We start from the raw sequence: 16,798 nt of genomic DNA on the forward strand, positions 1-16,798 counted from the left end.
TGGAAAGTTAAAGCAGTTAGTTACCTGTTCTTCTGTCCTTGCCTGCTGCTTTGTAATCTCTAAGGCTTATAGTCTTCAAGCAAACAGTAACCCAACAAAAAGAAAAATCTAATTAAACAAACTATTCCTCCAAACTAAACAGTATAGACAAAATATCAGAGCTCTGAAGAGTGAGGACTGTTTTGTATTTAAAAAGAGCTGAATGAGAGAATTTGACTTTTGGATAGAAAGCAAATACATTTGTTTATGCTCATATACATGTACATAGTCTGAGTCTGAAAACATCTGTATAGAAAATGAGCACCTCCATTTTGTGGCTCAGTAAAGTAAAAATGAAATGAAGTTTTCCATTTTTTTAAATCACTTGTAGTCTTTCAACACGCTGCATATGATGTATCATGAAGCCACAGCTTGCCATGTGACTGGAGACTTAGTAGAACTTCTGTCAATATTCCTATCGGTATTAAAGTCTACACGCCCATATCTTCAGAGAAAAGGTTTGGTTATTCCTATTTCTTATTTTTTGTTAATTTAACTATTAAAGAGCAAAATAAGGCTTTTAAACCCTGTAATTCAGAGAATTTCTCTTTATCTCTAGTTCATGTAGAGAATATGGGGCTGATGATAGCTAATTATGAGGAGATGTTTATCTTGACTTTCTGATAAAAGGCTGGAATGCTCTCGTTTATTTTCTTTATGCCTACCTGAAAAATAAGCAAGCATGCTGTAAGTGTCAAGATTTAGGAGACTGGAAAACATTTCCAAGCACAGTAAAACATGGAGTATTTTGTGAAGGTTCTCCAAGCTGGAAACTTCATAGCTTAGATTAGATCATTTTTAGTTTCAAGAGAAGTAACTATAAAACATACCTCTTTTGTGTCCCTGTAAGATAGTGTAAACTCTGAATTTCATATAACTTCCTGGAAAATAGGATATATTCATCACTAAAAATATGCTTTAAGAAATCTAGCAGGTTTAACAGTAGTAGCCATCTAATGAAAACAGTCACAGCTTTCACCCAAAATGTTTATATAATTAATTTGAATATTTTGGTGTTAGCATTCTGTAGTTTATAATAGAAAATAATTGTGAGGAATTTTGTTCTCAAATGGCATATTTATGTATGCTTTTGTATTTGCAGATGTGAAACAAGCATTAATCCAGTGGCAGGAACGAATTGAATTTGCCCATAAACTGTTAACTCTTCTTAATTCCTATAGCCCTCCAGAACTTAGAAATGCCTGTATCGGTAAGTTACTTAGAAAATATACCTGTATAAAAACCCAGTGGAAGAACATTTTTGTGGGACTTTTTTTAAAAATACTGTTAAGTTCTGTAGGGTTTGGAAGACATCTGTACTTTTCACATATATCTCACTCTGGCCAGCAGATCCTAAGAAAATCGAGTTTTATTCCTTAATGTGGCCAATAATTATCTGATCATGGGCAGGTCACTTAATATATCTTGGCTCTTTGACCATAGGTTATCTTTAGATCTCTTGCAGCTCCGAAATCTTCTGACCCTGTATAAGCAAGGTAGAATTATGCATATGCAAAGTAGAACTGACAATGTAAAAGGCAGTGGTGGTTATTTCTCTGTGAGTTCTTTTCCCTAAAGATACTTCTTAGTAGCTGTTCTTATACTCCTGACTATTTTACCTTTTTATTGATTGCATATTTATAATAAAATGATAATTTGTGCCTGTTAAAGGACCCTCCCCCCATTTTAAATTTATATTGAATTTTTTACTGCCTTAGAAGCCACTTAAAAATCATCTTTAGAGACTATATTTATTTACAATTTTTCAAAATGACAGTTGGCTATCGTATATAAGCAATCAGTCTTGGAATTACTGGCCTCAACCTCTCCAGCAAGAGAGGAGGGGTATATGAGTAATCTCTGATTGTCAGAAACTCTGCCAGTAGCCTGTCATCATGAGCTATACTCCTTTGTGAGCATGAGAATCAGTCTAGCTAGCATCATGAAACACTAAAAGTAGACTAAAGATTGTCTCTCAGATCCAAAGAACTTCAAACCTTAGATTTCTTTCTAAGCTGCTCTGGTTGATTTTATGAAGATATGTAACCACTGTGTATTAATTGTACTTCTCCATGATGCTTCTCTTGGATAAATAATATGCAAATAAATAATTTTATACTTTGGTTTCTAAATGGTAGCCCTAATGTGGTTAGTAACTCTGCTGCTAATGCAGATTTGATTGAACATCAGATAAAATTTCTCCTAATGTTTTAGACTCATTAAAATTTTTCAGCTATCACACTGCAACTAGTCACTCCAGCAAGGTTTATGAGTTTGAAAGTAACAGGTAGACATACTCCAATTTTTTAATACACAAATTGTGTTTTTTATTTTCAGATGTCCTCAAGGAACTTGTGCTTTTGAGTCCCCATGACTTTCTTCACACTTTGGTTCCATTTCTACAACACAACCATTGTACTTACCATCACAGTAATATACCAAGTACGTATTCATCTTAGCACAGTACTTGAATACGGTTGGCATTTAATCTTTCTGCACACTGAAACATGGAGATTTATTTTTTTCTATTTATTCTTATTGTACACTTACTTTTAATGTCTTAGTGTCTCTTGGACCTTATTTCCCTTGTCGAGAAAATATCAAGCTAATAGGAGGGAAAAGCAATATTCGGCCTCCGCGCCCTGAACTCAATATGTGCCTCTTGCCCACAATGGTGGAAACCAGTAAGGTATGTCGGGATGCCAGGAAAACCATATTTCTGTAGTACACAGTAATTTGAAATTGCCCCACTGGCAGTTATGAATATATTAGACTTAAATGACCATCTTGTGGATCCTAAAAAGATTAGACTCATTTGGACTTTTTCCTTTTAGTGCTCTGAAATGTTGGTTGAATATTTGCAAAATCAACAATAAGCACAAGTAGTAAGTTTTTTTCCCTTCAAAAAAACCCTAATAGAAGGCCTTATTAGAATTTTTCACTAGGCTAAATTATAATTGGGTCATAACTGGGTCATATATCTAAACTTGAAAAGTCAAGTTAGGTACTTACTATTTTTTAAATTTGGCCATGTAATCAATGACTTCTTTTACTGCCCTTTAATTATAATCCTTTGACCTAAGCCTTATATCACGATTGTTAGATTTATCATCATTTGTAGTCTGGTATTTGTCCTCTAATGCTTGTTCTAAAATAATGCTAATTCTAGATTATAGAGAGAAGGTACATTGACACAGGATAATTTATTTTAGTTTTAACATTTTTTAAAACAAATTTCCCCCTTTATCTTTCTTCACCCCACTTCATTCAAACTCTTCCTTGCCCACTATCTTTGGATCTTAAATATACTTAAGTTCTTATAAGATAAAGTATTAAAAATAACACTATAGTAATCATTACAGAAATAATTTGCAGTCTATTTCAAAAATCAAATTTAATTCATTCTTGATATGTCTGTAGAGCTAAGGTATCACATTTTAAAATCTTACAGTAATTTTACTTTATTAAAGTATGTAGAAATAATGGGTAATTTTAATTGATAGCATTTGCACACTGAAAATAAACTTGTGACAGTTAAGATCTTAGTAACATTACTAGAAACTTGGAATTTAAAACTAGGTTCTTATAGAATTTAAATATTTAATCAGCTTTTTAGTTAAACTTTTTACATTTGCACAAAATATGCTCTTTAATTTATTATACAATTTAAGTGCAACCATTTTATCATCTTTAACCTTCAGGGCAAAGATGACGTTTATGATCGTATGCTGCTAGACTACTTCTTTTCTTATCATCAATTCATCCATCTATTATGCCGAGTTGCAATCAACTGTGAAAAATTTACTGAAACATTAGTTAAGCTGAGTAAGTATAAAAGATGAGCAGTAAATTCCACTGAATTATTTTAAGCCCCTAGCCATTCAGAAAGGGGAGAAAAAAAAAAGAGACAATCTTTTTTTTCTTTTTTAAAGTGAATGTTTAAACATATTACTTATTCTTGGGAACATTTTTATTTTTATTAAGAAAACACCAACTTACTGGTTTCCATTGACTAGTTCTGCCCAGAGTTTCAGCTGGCCTATAAAGGAGTGTGGAGTAGGGCTGATCACTCTTGTACATAGAAGCCTAAGTCCTCCTCCATTTGCCCAGCAGAATTTAAAAAACAGAAACTGCTCTGCTTAGGGAGACAGGCTTAGATGGACTTCCCCAGCCCTGATCTTGAGGGTAAGGCAAGATCTATAGCGCCAGCTGTGCTTTGGAGTTGGCAACACCAAGAGCAAGCAGAGTGGGCTTGCGAGGGTGAAGCAGAGGTGCATATATGAGTAAATTAGGAGGTAAGTCTCATAAAATAGGTGAGTAAGAAGAAGGGAAATTTGAAAAAGAATGTATGAGAAATAGAAAACAAAACCATCAGTGAATTATGAAGGAGGAAGAAAACTCAAATTACTTAATAAATAATATTGTCTCTCCATGGATGTGCTTGAGAGCTGTTAGAGAATGCTCCCTTTGGATGACTTTTTCTAGCTAATAAGTCTTTGGAAGACATGTAGCCCTTCTCCAGATGTCCCCTATCTCAGAACCTCCAGAGTTCCCAGCTCTGTGTGTCTTAATTCGTAAGTGATGGCCCAGGATCCTCTCCAGTGTTCTGTAGTTTCGTTTCAGAGCATGGGAAGTGAAATGTTCATGGACCCACCACCACCCACGTCAAGAAATAGAATATTACCACACCCTAGAAGTACTCTTGTGCTCTTTCTCAATCACATCCCCTTCCTTTCCTGTGGAAAAGGTTTTGATTCATTGTAGGTAGGGCATAAGATGTGAACCTACCTTAGGTTTCGTTATTCAGGAAGAAGGAAGTGGTAACAGCTGTCAGGGATAATTCTCCAGAAAAACCATCTTATTGGTAAGTGATTAGAGTATCTTCAGATTTGAAAGGTTGTTCCTTCCACCTGTTATCTATATCTATAGCCATATGTATGTATGTATGTATGTATATATGTATATATGGCTGAAGTACCAACATGGGTGGTGGGAGGGGTAAGGATATGCTCAGATCGGCCATTTCATGATACACAGTTGGGTCATGGCACTTGGTAAAAAGCTAAAACCTAGCAGTGACAATGATCAGATATGAGGGAATTTCCAGGAGTTCTAGTAACACAGCCTTGCTCCCTGATAAGGATAAGACTTGTTGACCTTAAGAAAAGTTCTTGGTAATTGTGTGTATCTGATTTATACCAAAAATTATGTGAGGAGCTATTTTAGCTATTTGAACAGTTCTGACCAAATAATAGATATTCTACCCTTTTTTGAACTGTCTTCCTCATCAACACAAATACACAGTTTCAGAGAAGTTAAACATAGAGGGAAGAAGGAGGAAGGCAGGCAAGGATACAACACTTAGCCATCTACATTAGCTGAATCAACTTTCGTAATATTTTATACTCCTATTACTTGTATAATCACGAAGCACTCAATTCTGTCTCATAGTGTTTAGTTCTCCACATAAGCACTATTCTATGGAACTTTGTACAAAGATGGAGATATTCTCCAGCTGCATTACCATCCACAATATGATAGCCACTAGTCATATGTGAGTGTCGAGAACTTGAAATGTGATTAAGAAACTGAATTTGTATTTTATTTAACTAAATTAAATTTAAATAGCCAGATGTGTCTGGTGGCTACTGTATTCAGTAGCACAGCTCTAGACATAAACCAAAACCTTCACAAATGGAGCAGGAAAGAAATTTTTCATGGTTATATCTTAGTTAATACAGACAAACATTATTTTGGATATGAAGTAAGACAAAGACCTACAAATAGTGCTTTCCTTATGCCCTTTATATATGGAGAGATTATGTCCCAGTGTGAAGTTAACTCCTTCTTCCAGCTGAAATGATTATTTCCAGGGAGAGGCACCTAGGAAAAAGCCTTGAGAAAAGCAAAGCCCACATTAATGACTGTAAAGAGAAGCAGAGAGTTGATAGGGAGTTTTGTTATAATTTCTTCAGGAAATTATATTTGGCAACTAGAAGAAAAGGCAAGTTTAAACTGGTTATGTCCTTAATCATTTGAGTCTTGAGGTTAGATGGCTCAGGGGCCAGAATATTGTGACCATAGGTGGGATTGTTTCAGTCACATATTGGATTGCAAGACATTTATTTCCATTTATGAAGAAAAGTGTTTGTGATCATTCTTATATGAATAGATTTTAAGGTTTGTCAGGGGATAAAAAGGAATTATGTAATAATTACAGGTTAGAATTGCAGGGGATAGAGTTGCAAGTACTAAATATAAAACAGGGAAGGTTGAAGTGCTTTTGAAGTGAGGATAGTCAGGCATCGTGTTAGGGGAGACAGAAGTGAGGAGAGAATTCAGGGAGGGGAAACAAAGCTCTTGACTCCATGTGAAATAACAGTGTGTCCAAAACCACAGTATTTTGGTATTTAAAAATAGCAGAGTTTAGCCCCCCAAAAATTGTGAGAAAAACAATAAGAGGCACTGGCACTATTGATTTCTAAAATACTAAAGAGACACTAATTTTTTATTTTATTTCTTAGTATTTAATACATATACATAGTTCACAATTCAGAACAGTATCACAGACCTGCCCCCTACCATTTTTATTCATCTTTGTTTATCCTTTTTTGGAGGCATAAAAACAGCAAATAGGAATTTATTTTTTTCCTTTCTTATATAAAAATAAACTATAATGATTATAAAACCATGTGATGCAGATATGGCAATACATAGAACAGTGGAAAACCACCAAAAGAAACATAAGGATACATGAGGATTTGATAATAAAAATTACATATCAGATTAGTGGTGAATGGGTGGTATTGAGATAATTGGTTAGCTGTCTTGGGAAATGGAGGGGTAGACCTTTAAAACCTACGTCACTCCTTAGACCAAGATACATTCCAGAAGGATTAATGGTTTAATTGTGAAAAGTAAAATATAGAAATATTAAAGAAAAACATAGAATTATGTGGATACCACCTTAAGATGTGAAAGACCACATTAACCAGGACACAAAACCCAAAAACAGTAAAATAAGAAGTCTTGTTTACATAAAAATTGAAAATACTACATGTTAAAACATGCCATAAACAGAATTAAAACACAAAATAGCTAGTAGGAAAAATATTTGCATTCTTAACAGATACATGGCAATTATTGCCAAATTACAGAGAGTTTTTAGAATTCAGTATGATTGAACATAAAGTAAAATAAAGAACTTGAACAGGCAGTACACACACACAGTACATGTTTGGTAACCATATGAGAAGTTGCCCAGCCTTACTAATAAAGCAAACAACGATTTCTTTTTTTCAAGTATGAGTTAAAGTTTAGATGATATGCATACTTAAACAGTTTGAGGAAAGAAAAGATCTTACAATGGAGTCACTTTGGGGAGACAATTTGGCATTATCAGTTTTGATTGTTTATGCCCTTTGATCCAGCAATACCAGATCTAGGAATCCACCCTACTCTACTCCTAAGAATGTACAACATACATAAAATGTTTACTTTCACTTGATTTGTATTAAGTAAAAACTGGAAACAACCCCATATCCATCAATAGATGCTTGAACTAAGTAAACCATAGTTCATCTGTATCATATAGTCTTTAAAAAGATAGGAATTGACCTTGAATTACATGAAAAAAGCAAATCGGAAAACTGTGCAGAATATAACTTTTTTTAAACAAAGGGAAAAATCAGTATATGCTAAAAGAAAACCATAGAGGATTATACTTTAATTGTATAAGGATAAAATTATGGGTTGCTTTCATTTTCTAAAGATTAATATCGATAAGATTTAAATTCTTGTAATGATGATACACTGGTTTTGTATTTGAGAAAACAAAACAAAGTTTTTAAAGTAATATAGAAAACTAGTACTGCAAACTTTCGTCGTCTTTAGGTGCCATAGTTCATGCACAATTAACAATAAGATGCTTAAGTAGAATTAAACTTAACAAATCCCTAGATTTCATCATTTAATTAAATAATTTTCATTTTCAGAGGTAAAACAAGGCTATCACTTTTATTATTTAACATTGGTTTTGAAAGTTTTCTTAATGTGTTAAACAAAAGTAAAAAATAGGTTTTTTGCAAGTAACATGATATACCTAGAAAAACCACAATCTTCAAAATCTCTAGAATTAAAAAATTAGTTGGTAAAACATTAAAATTACAGATTATAAAAAGCATAGCTCTGGTTCATGCTTCACCTGTGATTCAAGGTCATACTGATTGGAGAAACAAGTGGTTAGCTATTTCCCAAAAGGCATCTTAGGGTGAATATATTTTAGACCAGTGCCAGTCATTTAGTACAGATCAGAAGCCAGCTTTTACCAGTCCGCCAAAGGCACATGCATTCATTCTAAGCTAATATATGCTAATTATATTTAATAGACATTTATAATTCTACTTATTAGACCAGTTTGTTAATTTACAAAGAGGAAGGACTGGCACAGGGATCTGAACGTTCTATGGTAGGGCCAGCAGATTTTTTCCAGTAACCTTCATGGGAAGCCAAATAAACAACAGTAGGTTGCTTAGTAGGTGTGAGGTCAGAGCAAGGGGAATTAGAAGAATCAAATGTGTGCGATTCTTGGGCTAAGATGTCTTGATTCAGTGTCACAGTGGAACGTCAGTCATTAGTGGGCTTTTATCCACTTCCCATGGATAATGCTTGGATATAATAAACACTCCTATAGAAAACTAGACAAAGAATCATAATACAATTCAGATAGGAGAAACTCTAACTAGTAAATATACATATAAAATATTCCATCCTCAGCAATGATTTGAATTACCGCTTTATCTACAAAAGCAATTTTTAAATTTTTTTCTTTTAATAACACACCTGATAGCTTCTACAGTATAAGGTATTACTAATGAAGAAAAGATAAATTTGCAGCAGTTTTTGATTATTATGTATTCCTTTGTGAGTGAGGATGAGGAAAGATAAGTAGTACAAAAGCCAGTATGTTTCAGGCCTGCTCTCCTGTTTACTGGGACAGGGTTTGGATGTGCCCCAACATAATTTGGCAATTGCATCTCCTTGTGCTTTGCACCCAGTAAGTGAAACCCCCAGAAGAAGTGTGTAGAGTAGGATGGCATTGACCTCTACCTTAAGTCATAGTGCCAAGATGTACCTGATCCTCCGTGCTTTGTGAAAATGTTAGAAAAAAATTGAAGCTCTGGAGCAATGTCCTTTCTTCCAAAGGAGGTACAGCTCAAAGAGGGAATAGGTAGGACTCTGAAAGAAGTGTCTTTAGCTCACCATGGGTATTTGTTTTCCAGAATGTGGTATACAAGACGGTCCAGGAAAAATAATTTTTATATAAGTAAATATGCATGGATCTTACTGTATTACAAAAATACATAACTAGTACACCAAATGCATGATTTCCTTGATGTTGTATTACCCAAGATGAGGCTTCTAACATAAGTAAATCTAAAGAAGTGTTTACTAAACAGTACAGGTGATGGACAGATATGAAGATGATACATGAGTAAGTTTGGAAAAACACTGATTATTGAAAAGATCATGGGCTTTAGAATCAGATAAATCTGGGGTAGACACAACTATATCGCACACTGGCTTTGGGGATGAACGTGAGCACATTATATAATCTGAGCCTGATTTCCTCACACAAAAAAGTAGCAAAAACTAGGATAAAATAACACCTCCCGAAATTGATGAGAAAATTGTGATTACCTGACAGCTAGCGCAATAGATGCCAATATGTTTCCCTCTTCACTTGAAAAGATACTTATATCAGAATATCACTTGAAAGTGATCTTAGATCATAGAAAGTCTCCATGTTTTTTGTTTGTTGAGGTAGTGCTGGCTTTTTGGTAGTTGTGGAAAATAAGAATAAAGATTGTTTCACTTTGAGGGATATTTGAAGAAAAACAAATAAAGACCAGAGAAACATAAATTGTAGTATGTAGTCCACTTTCATATGAGAGAGTTTATCAGGGCAGCCTCTAGTTCAGGGGTTGACAGACTTTCTGCCAAGAGCCAGATATTAAATATTTTAGATTTTATGGTCTCTGTCACATACTGTTTGGCTGTTTGTTTTTTCACATTCCTTTAAAAATGTGAAAACCCATTTTAGTTAACATGGCCGTAAAAAACAGGCTGTAGGCCAGAGTTTGCAAAACCCTGTGCTACTTTATGGATAATTATGATCAGGACATGGGTGCAAAGAAACTCTCTTCCCTGTAGCTAACAGTTTTGGTGACATGCCCTTGTTTGCTTATGTATGTTGGATAAAGGAGAAAGATAAGAGCTTCCTTGGGTCTTTACAAATGGATTAATCTTGACAGGAAAATAAATAAGTTTACCCACAAAAGGGAGTCTAGGCATTCTTGGGTGAATAAATTGGGTGATTCTGACTTCCTTTTCTAATCCTTGGTCTAACCCAGAGGTTGGCAAACAATAGGCTGCATGCTGCCTGTTTTTGTATAACCAGTGAGCTACCTGCAAGCTCAGAAGAGTTTTTACATGTTTAGATGGTTAAAAAAACAAACAAAAAAAACGATTCTAAATATTTTGTGATACATGAAAATTATCAGATTCAAATTTATGTTCTTAAATAAAATTTTGGCTGCTTTAACACCATCTCTGTAGAGTTGAGTAATTGCAACAGAGATCATATGGCCACAAAGACTGAAATATTTACTGTTTGGCCCTTTACAAGAATAAGTTTGCTGACTGCAGATCTAATTCATAATTTTTTCTTAAATGGGGGGGGCGGTAAGGGGAGGGTAGCTTTTATTGTATTTTCCTCCACGATTATACTTTCCCTGGGGGTGGAAGTGTATAGAATGAGAAATTTACTTAATGACTATGGTATTGCAGATTCTTTGCTTTCAAAGGTCGGGGAGCAGAGGGTAGGGAACATACTTGACATCTGGTATAGTCAAGAAGAGGAAAGGTTAAAACAGAAGTTTCAAATAGGATGCTTACATAACAACGAAGTGTGCTCCACCCAAAAGATCCTGGGGACAAGGCTAGAAGCTGTTAGACTGAGAACAGTGTTTACGTATATCTACCATGAAGATAATTCTCCCTGTCTCTGGAGAAATAAGGTAAAGGAAGGAGGAACAATATATTCTCTAATTCTTCACGTCCTCTTTTTGACCTTGCACAAACCCCCACTCCTTGCCTTATAGTCTAGCTATTCTATAAAAATTACCTAATAAGCAGAGTGGTACCTTAATATAAGCAAGCTTTGGAACCACTTGCAGTAAACTTTATTAAATTGTCCCAAATAAAGTTCCAATACTGAAAAAGCAGAATTGGTTTAAGTTGCCTCAGGTCCTTCTGTGAGAGAGGTGTGGGATACAAATAAGTTCAGTCAAAGTGTACTGCATTCTAAATTATTTCACTGGTTAATACACTGGAATTCTTCCCTTTAAGTACTTTACATATTTCTAAAACAAAATATACAGTTATGACTAGAAATAGCTATAATATTGTACCTGCAGTTTAACATCTCAGTAGTGTAATTTATAACATATTCTGATTTCTTTTCAAATATTAGGTATCCTAGTTGCCTATGAAGGTTTGCCACTTCATCTTGCACTGTTCCCCAAACTTTGGACTGAGCTATGCCAGACTCAGGTAAAGAAAATAAGTTTTAGATGGTCTTTCATCTCATCTGGCCTATGTGGTCAGTAATTTTAGGAACAGTGGGTTGAAAACTGGCTGGACATTGGGCATGTTTTAGAATCTTGGTAGGAAAAATATTAATGGAAGTAATAGCTATTAAGCATTGGGCATCTAGTTGCCCTTGCGGTTTTTTACTTAATTTTGTATCACAGGCTGTTTCAAATAAGCTGTTTATAATTGAATTCCTCATTTACAGGTTGATATAAACAGTTGTAGAAGTCCAAAATAGGAACTACTAGGGGAAGAAGGCATATGCCACTTCTTGGTCTCCCTTACCTCCCCTGTCTCTTATTCCCTTCCACCATTCCAGAAGCTCTAGCAGAAACCATTTCAGCACTCCTTTACCTCTCATCTGTTACCTCAGTAGTTTCTCAAGTCTGATGCACTTGTTTTCTTATCAGCAGTCTCATTGAGAACAGGAAACACTGTGCTCTTCTTAAGTATCTAAGAGCCAGCTCCTTAAAATGAAGTAGGCACATAAATAATGCTTGTTAAAATGTGGAGGTAGAATGGCAGGTAGAAGTGAAGAAACCAGATTGGTCCTAAGGTTTGGCTCATCCCTTAGATCAAGAATAAAGGATCCCCACTCTTTAGACCTTGAAAAAAATATTGTTTTCCTGCCTGGTTGCATCTGTCCATTTCTAGAGGAAGAGATGAATTTGTTAACCTTCCTTTGGCATAAATTTTTACCCACATTGTAGTATCGAAAATACTTAAGTCTGGCCACTTTCCCAAGCAGTAGTGTTCTGTATATTCTCCTAATGGATGTTTGTCACATGGTACTGTAATAGTTGTTTCTCTGTCTCCTTGTCCCATACTGAGCTCAAGTGTAGAGACTTTATCTGAGTCATCTCTACTCCTTGAAGAAATGTCATTTTGTTTTTCTATAGTGGGAATCTTTGAAAGGTTAGTATGCATTGATCTCATTGCTTGGTACACAGTAGACATTCAGAAAATAACTGGTTGATTTTTGAGCTGAGTGGTCTATTCAGTAAATTAAGCAGATCTCTGCTGCAGCTCCTGATCTCTTCATTCTTGATTTTTTTTTTTTTTTTTTCTGTCCTCTGCTATTGTTTCCCTATTGCTCTACACTCTACTATTCCCTTTACTTGGCTTTTTTTCCCCCACAGAATTCACCATCCCCTAAAACATCCCTTACAGCCAACCAGGGCTTCTGAAGCCTCTGCCAGCAATCCCATGCAGGAAACAGGCAGCGGGCAGAGGCTATGACTGGTAGACCAAGACAGATTTTTCTGACACTAAGGATCTGAAGACCTAGGTGTTGTTCCTGCTTGATGCCTCTAATTTTTTGGGTGACCTCTCGAGCATTTTACTTACCACAGTTGCTTACTTTAGTAAAATATATCATTATGTAATGTATATATTATCTAAACTTAGTCCTATTTTTTAAAAAGTCTGTTGTCTTCCATATAAATGGTATATTATTAAAACACATATAATCAATCTAGGGAACATATCTACTTAAAGACATACTACTTGTGTTTAAGAGCCATGACCATTTGAAAATAGGAAAACCAAATTTTAGTAAAATTTCCATATATTGGGACCCACTACTTCTGTGAAATAGGAAAAGAAGTTTGCTGTTTACCTTTGCAATATTAATTTGGGGGGGGGTTATTTACCAAACAAATTACTGCTGAGATTATATACTAAAAGTTTTAACTCATTTTAGATAATAAATTTAATTCTTAAAATCTATCTTTTCTCTACACGTGCTTTGGTTACCTATTATCCATTCTCTCTGAAAACATTCTCATCCTATTTGTCCAGTCCTTGTTAACTCTCTTAATACAAGATAATCTGCATTAAAAAAAAAAGAAAAACATTTGTTCTGTTTTGCCATTCACACATTTTAGACATCTCTTCCTCTAACACTAAAATCCAAGTTAGTAATGTCTTAATTTCTTGGGAGAACAGTTGCTCCAATGGAAAGTTTAGTAGACTTAAGTGACTTTTCCAGTATGATTTAAGACTTCAGTGTACGTCATAAGCAATGTGTTTAAGCTTTGCAGTTACTTCAGTGCTCAACCATCAGTACTTCTTCTCCCCACTTTAGTCGGCAATGTCAAAAAATTGCATCAAGCTTTTGTGTGAAGATCCCGTTTTTGCAGAATATATAAAATGTATCCTAATGGATGAAAGAACTTTTCTAAACAACAACATTGTCTACACATTCATGACACATTTTCTTCTGAAGGTATGTTGTACTTTGAAAACTCAATGTATTACTTCCAGTTAGTTTATGGTTGTATTTTCATTACATTGGTCTTTTGGAGATTTTTTTTCATCTTTTTTTTTTTTCAGGTTCAAGGTCAAGTGTTTTCTGAAGCAAACTGTGCCAATTTGATCAGCACCCTTATTACAAACTTGATAAATCAGTATCAGAACCTGCAATCTGATTTCACCAACCGAATTGAAATTTCCAAAGCAAGTGCTTCATTAAATGGGGTAAGAACTGTGTAAGGGAATAGTCATGCACTTTAGAATTTTCCTTAAACCAACAACTCTAGTTGATATAAGTGATTTTACTATCATAACGTTAACTTATTCAGACTCTAAGTCAAATATGATTAAAAAACTAATCAAATTTTTAAGAATAATATTCACTATGCCTATTATGTATGTTGCACACACTATTACTGTAGAAGACATGAGCTAATGTTATTAAATGCTAAAGGCAATAAAACTAAGAGACATTCCCTTTAACTCTGCTTGTTTACATTTTTTCAAATATTACTTGTGATGTTATTGCCTGTGGCTCATGAGTAACTGAAACAAATAGATTGATGATCTGCCAATTATAAAGCCAGTTAAAACTAGAAACTAAATTGCTTTGTATAGACTACCATGATAGCTATGTCATAGAATGGAACACCCTGGAGATATGTGCTAGCACTAGTATAGCAGCAGCTTCTTAAGTAACAAAATACTTAGATGCCAGAACAGATTACAGAGAAAAGTGAGGACTGCCTTGCTTTTTATGACATCCACCCAAAATTAGCATAGTTGAAACTTTGATTTCTCGATGAATAAGGCCTAATTTTTCTCATGGATGATTTAGTTTTTTTTTAATTCCTGTGTCAGTTCTTTTTCACATTTTCAGAAAATGTTGAGTCTTCAGTCTGATTTAAAATGGTATGATACATAAAATGGTACTACTGACTTAGAACTGATGAGATGTAATAGTATGCTGGTGTTCTAGTTTCAGCATTCTTCTAAAAATGCCTGATAAACCAGGGTAGATTCCTGGAAAAGTAAACATGTACGCTGAACTGTAAACAAAGTGTGTCAAAATGTTGGCTATAGAATTTGAAATGTTCGTATCTGGGATTTTATAGGACCTGCGGGCACTTGCTTTGCTCCTGTCAGTACACACTCCCAAACAGTTAAACCCAGCTCTAATTCCAACTCTGCAAGAGCTTTTAAGCAAATGCAGGACTTGTCTGCAGCAGAGAACCTCACTCCAAGAGCAAGAAGCCAAAGAAAGAAAAACTAAAGGTTAGCCTTATGGATCGGTATTTTACGGTGGGAGAAGGGAAGAGTACACTCAGTGTAACTGACTGTACAAATAGCTGTATGTTCAGTCGGGCCTCCTAAATATAAATGCTAAAAAGGAAATTTCCCACAATCCCCTCCAGTATGATATTAAGGACTCCTTTCAGAGAAGTCTGTTTTGATGTTTTTCACAGATGATGAGGGGGCAACTCCTGTTAAAAGAAGGCGTGTTAGCAGTGATGAAGAGCACACTGTAGACAGCTGCATCAGTGACATGAAAACGGAAACCAGGGAGGTCCTGACCCCAACTAGCACGTCAGACAATGAGACCAGAGACTCCTCAATTATTGATCCAGGAACTGAGCAAGATCTTCCTTCCCCTGAAAATAGCTCTGTTAAAGAATACCGAATGGAAGTTCCATCTTCATTTTCAGAAGACATGTCAAATATCAGGTCACAGCATGCAGAAGAACAGTCCAACAATGGTAGATTTGAAGATTGTAAAGAATTTAAAGACCTCCACTGTTCCAAGGATTCTAACCTAGCTGAGGAAGAATCCGAGTTCCCTTCTACTTCTATCTCTGCAGTTCTGTCTGACTTAGCTGACTTGAGAAGCTGTGATGGTCAAGCTTTGCCCTCCCAGGACCCGGAGGCTGCTTTATCGCTCAGCTGTGGCCATTCCAGAGGACTCTTCAGTAACATGCAGCAACACGACATTTTAGATACCCTGTGTAGGACCATTGAGTCTACGATCCACGTGGTCACGAGGATATCTGGCAAAGGAAACCAAGCTGCTTCTTGACATTAGATGTAGCATGTCTACTTTTAAGGTCCCCCTTCTCCCCAATGCTGTTTGTATAAGTTTTGCTCATTTCTGTTTTTGTGCTTCAGTTTGTCCAGTGCTCTCTGCTTGAATGGCAAGATAGATTTATAGGCTTAATTCTTGGTCAGGCAGAACTCCAGATGAAAAAATTTGCATCTTCAGTATCATTTCTAAAGGGCAATCAGATAATGGATATGTTTTATGTAATTAAGAGTTCACTGTAGTGGCTTTCATTTAATATGGCTGTCTGGGAGGAACAGGGTTCCCTGGCCCTGTACAATGTAATTTAAACTTACAGCATTTTTACTGTGTATAATATGGTGTCCTCTGTGCCAGTTTTGTACCTTATAATAGAGGCAGATTGCCTCCGATCGCTGTGGTTCTTATTATCAAAATTAAGTTTACTTGTATACGGAACAACCACAAGAAATTTGATTCTGTAAAGAATCCTCTTTAGCTGTGGCCTGGCAGTATATAAATGGTGCTTTATTTAACAGAATACCTGTGGAGGAAATAAAGCACACTTGATGTAAAAATAATTGTTTTATTTTTATTGACATGACTGATTGCTATTCTGTGCACTTAATTAAACTGATTGTGATGACTTTTCATTTGTTTTTACATATGTTGCTTCAGTCTTCTCAGATGAAAGTAATGAGAAAACTGTGAATGGGCAAAGCACTTACCATTTATTCTATTAGAAATGATATGGCAATCCAAAACTGAACTTATTCCCATAGACTTTTCCATCCTTTCCAC

The 16,798-nt window shown here is 35.2% G+C and overlaps 1 protein-coding gene across 1 annotated transcript in view; it reads left to right on the forward strand.

The window, feature by feature from the left end:
- Nucleotides 1–16,648, forward strand: part of USP34 (ubiquitin specific peptidase 34) — a 202,965-nt gene extending 186,317 nt beyond the window's left edge. The window contains exons 74-83 of the mRNA XM_015587514.2: nucleotides 371–497; nucleotides 1,142–1,249; nucleotides 2,377–2,481; nucleotides 2,604–2,728; nucleotides 3,741–3,864; nucleotides 11,573–11,652; nucleotides 13,778–13,918; nucleotides 14,026–14,169; nucleotides 15,060–15,219; nucleotides 15,411–16,648. Of these exons, the coding sequence (XP_015443000.2) occupies nucleotides 371–497; nucleotides 1,142–1,249; nucleotides 2,377–2,481; nucleotides 2,604–2,728; nucleotides 3,741–3,864; nucleotides 11,573–11,652; nucleotides 13,778–13,918; nucleotides 14,026–14,169; nucleotides 15,060–15,219; nucleotides 15,411–16,018 (1,722 nt within the window). The 3' untranslated portion in view covers nucleotides 16,019–16,648. The remainder of the gene's footprint in view (nucleotides 1–370; nucleotides 498–1,141; nucleotides 1,250–2,376; nucleotides 2,482–2,603; nucleotides 2,729–3,740; nucleotides 3,865–11,572; nucleotides 11,653–13,777; nucleotides 13,919–14,025; nucleotides 14,170–15,059; nucleotides 15,220–15,410) is intronic.
- Nucleotides 16,649–16,798: the final 150 nt, after the last annotated feature.

The sequence above is a fragment of the Pteropus alecto genome, unplaced genomic scaffold (genome assembly GCF_000325575.1).
Source record: "Pteropus alecto unplaced genomic scaffold, ASM32557v1 scaffold131, whole genome shotgun sequence".
NCBI lineage: Eukaryota > Metazoa > Chordata > Mammalia > Chiroptera > Pteropodidae > Pteropus > Pteropus alecto.